Below are 5,997 nucleotides of genomic sequence, written 5' to 3'. Positions count from 1 at the left end.
GACAAGATCGAGCTGGGATGTGGCCATGGATGTGCAGTTTGTTGGGTGAGGGAAGGGGAGGGGTGAGAGGAGTAGGGCGTGCGGGAGGCCATGGACGGTGGCCAGCTCCGCCGGAGGGAGGTGCCAGCGGCGATCTGGAAGGGAGGAGGCAGCTCTCCGTCGGGCAGCGAGGAGATCTGGAAGGGAGGAGGCAGCGAGGAGATGGATGGGTTGGTGTGGGGGTGGGAAAGAAAGGAGGCGGGGGGTGGATGGAAAATGACCAGCTAGGGTTTCAGGGTTGGTGTGGACAGCCGTTGGATCCACGAGCATCCGACGGCGTATGATGCACGATCCGCGTGAAGGGTCTACAGACCAATCAGAATGCAGTATGATGCTATGACCATCTAAATTGGTCATAGTTGTTTAAAAATAATATGTTAAAATCATGACAGCTATTTTATGACCTAAGAAATTCAAAAAGAAAATAGGAAACCTTCTCATTGTGTCACCAAAATGTGAACGAGTTTTCAGAAAAAAATAACAAACATGAAAAAAGATAAATATCTTCAAAAAGGTGTAGTGAAAAATGAGTTTTTTTTTTGCAAAAATAAACATTTTTCATTTTTCGAGTGCTCAAAAGGAGGTATTTTGTGAAGGACCTCCCAAATAATTGTTGCAAAATCGGACCAAATCATTTTTCTAAAATACTAGGCCATATTTAATGTACAATTGACAAAATGGTTGGGTGTCAAAAGTTTTGATCCACCTCTGGTGAAAAAGACAAATTCCCGCCGATTCAGCTGGAAGCGGGTCAAATTTGAACTGTAGGTGCCTCATAGTTTGCTATTTATTTTTTCAAAAAATCATTTCTAGGTACATAAGTACCTATTTAATCAGAGAAACGCCAAAAAAATTCCAAGATTCAACCACTAGCTAGGAACGGTCATTCTCGCCGTTTTGACCGCATTTTGAAACGGACATAAAAAATTCAAAAATATTCAAAAAATTAGGAAACCTTCGCATTGTGTCATTATATGTGGCCAAGTTCCCAGGAAAAATAACAAACTTGTAATACAACAGTTATTTTTAAAAAGTGTTCTCAGAAACGAGCTATCACGTGTGGAGATCAATGGCTTTCAAGCCAAATGATCAATCTTATGGCCACATTCATGGCATAGTTTGTTCAAATGATCTCATATTGTGCACAAGGGTACATCTTGGAATTCCAAACAATGTTGCCTAAGGAAGTTTTCATTTTCTTTGCACGGAAAATTTATTTTTGATTTTCCGAGTGCCCAAAAGGAGGTTTTTTGTGAAGGAACTACCAAATAATTGTTGCAAAAATGGACCAAATCAATTTTATAAAATACTAGGCCATATATAATGCACAATTGACAAAATGGTTGGGTGAAAAAAGTTTTGATCCACCTTTGGTGAAAAAGACAAATTGTCGCTGATTCAGCTGGAAACGGGTCAAATTTGAACTGCAGCTGCCTCATAGTTTGCTATTTATTTTTTCCAAAAATAATTTCTAGGTACATAAGTATCTATTTAATTAGAGAAACACCAAAAAAATTCCAAGATTCAACCACTAGCTAGGAACGGTCAAGCCCGCCGTTTTGACCGCATTTTGAAACGGGCATAAAAAATTCAAAAAAATCAAAAAATTGGGAAACCTTCACATTGTGTCATTATATGTGGCCAAGTTCCCAAGAAAAATAACAAACTTGTAATACGGTAATTATTTTAAAAAAGTGTTCTCAGAAATGAGCTATCATGCGTGAAGATTCATGGCTTTCAAGCCAAATGATCAATCTTATGGCCACATTCATGGCATAGTTTGTTCAAATGATCTCATATTGTGCACAAGGGTGCATATTGGAATGGCAAACAATGTTGCCTAAGGAAGTTTTCATTTTCGTTGGACGGAAAAACCATTTTCCATTTTTCGAGTGCCCGAAAGGAGGTTTTTTTGTGAAGGAACTACCAAATAATTGTTGCAAAATTGGACCAAATCATTTTTATAAAATACTAGGGCATATTTAATGCACAATTGACAAAATGGTCTGGTGTAAAAATTTTTGATCCACCTCTCGTGAAAAAGACAAATTTCTGCCGATTCAGTTGGAAGCGGGTCAAATTTGAACTGCAGCTGCCTCATAGTTTGCTATTTATTTTTTCCAAAAATCATTTCTAGTTACATAAGGACCTATTTAATCATAAATACATGGTTTGGTGGCGATACGTCGAGGTTTGGGCGGTGGCCGAGGGCCCCAACTCTAGAGCGCGTAAACTCGCATGGCCACCGCGTGACCGTGGCGTTGCCATGTGTTCTGGGCGGCCTAGGCATGTCTAGTGGGTTGGGCACTCCCCAGGTTGGTGCTAGGAAGAAAATTACAACATAAGATTCTCATGAGGAGACCGATCGATGCTCAAACATGAATTAGCAGCCAAGTGTTTGATTAGCGGTACGGGAAATGTACATGGCTAATGGGCGTGAGTTTTGGCTGAGGATGATCAGTTACTAAGAAGACCGTCTTCACAAATTTTCAGCTCAAAAGGAGGAACCTAGGTGGTACTTGCTTTGCAAACCACCACACTGGACATAAATACGAATGTTGAAGCTCGGCTCAAAATAATGAATGGATTGAGCTGGCATTTGGTGGAGGATGGTTATTTGGTCATAGGAAAGCACTGTAGAAAATGGATACCATTTGGACATGCCAAAGTGGTACTTCCTTCACAAAGTGCTACTCTGAATAGAATAGGAAAATGAATATTTTTGAATTAGTTTTGAACTAGGCAAGGAAGGTTTTTACATATTTGACGAAGATATGACCCAAAGAATTTATGAGATTTTTTTGGGAATTTTGGGAATGACAGAAATATAGGTTGCTTCACAACCTATGGCAAAAACTGCCACATGGACATGACACATAGGCAAAACTGATGAGGTGGCGCCTAGTCATAGCAACCCACCACAATTTACAAGGCTATGACCATCTATATTGGTCGTTAACAACTAGAAATAAGGCAGCAGACTAGCGCTGTTTGCTTTATGACCTTTTCGTGTGAGGAAATTACGACCTTTCTGACCAAAATGGTCGCAATGGTTTAGGGTTTGGAGCCCCGAACAGCTTTTGACCAATTGGTCTGAAATGGTCATAAATTTATGACCAATTCTTCGAGGGTCACTGACAGAAGGTCATAAGTTGACATATTTCTTGTAGTGGTGGTCTCCTCCGTGGCGGCGACGATGATCGATGGAAAGAGCGGTAGCGGAGCAAGCAGTCCACTTGGTTTTTGCATTTTTTTTCTTTAGACTTTTGCTATGCAGTCCGCATGTTTTTTCATGGTTTTCAGGTTTTGCAAGCCGTGTCGGAGTTGATCAAAGTGTGTGCAGTCCTCCACGATCAAAAATTGCAGTATGGATTGATGGGCATGTGCGGTTCAAAAAATGAAAAAAAAAACTCTTGGGCGCGCTCGGCCGGCCTAGGGCGGCAAGAAAAAATTGTGTTTAAAAGGTTCATGCAGTGCACTCTATTTCTGTAAATGACTTTAAATGGTATTTGCAGCTCACTTTGGTTTCCTGTCTGCAGCTCACTTTGGTTTCACTTGCCTAAGGCGTAGTGCATTCGTTGCAGCTCACTCCATTCTTGTTTGTTGAGGAAGTTTGAATATGGACATAGTTTGAAAAATATAATGAAGCAGTACACTACCATTGACTATCATCAACACCTGCAGTGTGTTTGGTCCTCGGTGCCGTTCACTTTTGAAAGTGATACTGTTCACTTGCGCACAACATTGAAGTGTGAAATTAGATTAGTAAAACAAAAAAAGTAATGCGGTTCACTTCGATATATGTCGCGGTCCACTTGCCCTCGTCTCTGCGGTCCACTTTTGTTCATAAAAAATGACAAAAAAACTCACAAAAACTCATCTGGGAAAATTTACGCCCGACAAAACAAATCATGAGTTCACTTGACTGTCTGATACAGTGCGGTTTTCTGTCCGATGCAGTGCGATTCACTTTCTCGTCCTTGAAAAAATTACGTTTGAATAAAAGAAACCATGCAGTTCTCTTACCTGTTTGATATAGTGTGGTTTTTCATCCGATGCAGTGCGGTTTTCAGTCGGATGAAGTACCCACGTCGATTTGGGTGTCGCGAAAAACAGAGTGTCCGCATTTCGGTAAATTCAAAATTCCTCTCAAACCGTAAAGAATAAGAGAGAGTGTTCTACCTGAAAAAGTTGTGCCTCATCGATATCTTTTCAACGGCGTATAATTCCAATCATTTCGACCAGCGTTTTAAAAAATTTCACGAAAAACGGCCGCTTCCTCCCGTCGTCAGCCGCATGATTTTCAAAATTAACTAAAAACCGTAAAGAATCTCAAAAATATTACAACATACAAAAGTTGCGCCTTGTCCGTAGCTTTCCAACGGCGTATTATACGCCTCGTTTCGACAAATGGTTCAAAAACTGGAGCTAAAACAGTACCAAAAATTGAAAACAATTCAAAAAAACGTAATTCCGTGATTTAGTAAATTTGAAACTGCTCTTAAACCATAATGAATTAGAAAAAATAATAGATATGAAAAAGATGTGCCTTGATGATATATTTCCAATGGCGTGTCATTTGCTTTATTTCAATGAGTGGTTTAGAAAAAATCACGAAAATACGCTAGCTGCCACTCATCATCCACCGCACCGTTTTGGAAACTGCTCTTAAACCGCGAGGAATCTCGAAAAGTGTTCAACATGGCGAAGTTGCGCCTAATCCATAGCTTTCCAACGATATATAATACACGTTGTTTTGACAAATGGTTTAAAAACTAGAGCAAAAACAGTATCAAAAAACAACGTGTGCAGTTTTTTTTGACACGAAGTTCATTCGCTTGAGTTGTGCAGCACACTTGGTTCAAACAATGACGTGCACTTGTGTTTAGCATGCAGTGTGGAAGTGTTATCAGAATAGTTATTCTGCTAATATTAGCAGAATAGACGGGCTGTATATATATATATATTACAACTGATTGTAGAATAATATTTTACAATAGGCAAGCCCCTATATAAGGTAGTTTTGAATCGGAGACTGACCCGACTAGACAACACCTGCCCGGATTCCGAAAACAGATCCCCCGACCAAGCACCCTCGGCCCCGACCCCAGCCGCACTGGCGGCAGCGGCACTCCCAGTGGCCGCCGCCACCTCCTCAAGGGAGCCTCCTTCCCCGACACCCTCCAAGGCTACCCCACCCTCGGTAGCCCTATCTGCGGCGAGCCCTGCTTCCCCCTCGTCCACCGCCACCATGGGCGTCGACGGCGCAGTGGCCCCCTCCCACTTCCGGCGCGGAAGCTGCCGCGACAGCTGCTGCATGGCGCCGCCGACGGAGGCACCGAGGTTGGACCCGGCTTGCCCGAGCCGTCTGCCGATCTCCACGAAGGACGCGACGGCCACAGCCGGGAGGTAGACACCGACCGCGAAGGGGGTGGCGGGGAGCTCGATGTCAAAGGGGAGGAGATTGAGCGGCGGGGCAGGCCACATGAGCTGCGGTGTATGCACGTGGAGGTGGAGGAGCAGCCCCGAGATGCCCTGCGCGAGGCGGTAGGCCAGGTCCTGCCCATGCTGCTGCACGCCCAGCAGCGCGTCTAGGGAGATCTCCATGGATGGCGGTGGTACGGGGCATCGGGCGGAGGCGCGCCCCGGTATAGCGGATTAGCTCGAGCAACGGCGAAATAGACTGGTAGTAGCCTGTGTATCCCTACCATCAAGGTGTTCGATGGGAAGTACAAAGGTAGCAGTAATGGGAAGTACATACAATATTTAGGTAGAAGTACAGAGCAGTACAACATGCGAGCGAGGAAGTACCTGCTGAGAATTATTCCTGTTAGGGAGGCAGTACCATAGTTACACTGAGAGAAGTACCGAGTAGTTTGAAGTAGCAGTACATGGTGTCCTTTATGCTGGTACTCATCTTTTTCAGCTGCTACTTGGAGCTGTGGAATTAGCAAGCTT

General features: G+C 43.2%; 1 protein-coding gene across 1 annotated transcript; it reads right to left on the bottom strand.

Moving 5' to 3' along the window:
• Positions 1–4,869: 4,869 nt before the first annotated feature.
• LOC119309431 lies at positions 4,870–5,646 on the bottom strand. The gene is made up of 2 exons (XM_037585434.1): positions 5,080–5,646; positions 4,870–4,917 (listed from the first exon to the last, which is right to left on the bottom strand). Exons 1-2 carry the CDS (start codon positions 5,644–5,646, stop codon positions 4,870–4,872), a joined length of 615 nt encoding a protein of 204 aa, XP_037441331.1.
• Positions 5,647–5,997: the final 351 nt, after the last annotated feature.

Source organism: Triticum dicoccoides, chromosome 5B, assembly GCF_002162155.2.
Source record: "Triticum dicoccoides isolate Atlit2015 ecotype Zavitan chromosome 5B, WEW_v2.0, whole genome shotgun sequence".
Taxonomy (NCBI): domain Eukaryota; kingdom Viridiplantae; phylum Streptophyta; class Magnoliopsida; order Poales; family Poaceae; genus Triticum; species Triticum dicoccoides.
Note: the sequence above shows the minus strand (reverse complement) of the source record. Positions and strands in the feature narration are given on the sequence as shown.

What these genes read in the sequence shown, in the direction of transcription:
- LOC119309431 (XM_037585434.1), bottom strand. Translation starts at nt 5,646, where the DNA reads ATGGAGATCTCCCTAGACGCGCTGCTGGGCGTGCAGCAGCATGGGCAG. An exon ending in GGCAGGTGTTGTCTAGTCGG is followed by an intron (nt 4,918 to 5,079) that starts GTCAGTCTCCGA and finishes GCTAAACACAAG; the next exon opens with TGCACGTCATTGTTTGAACC.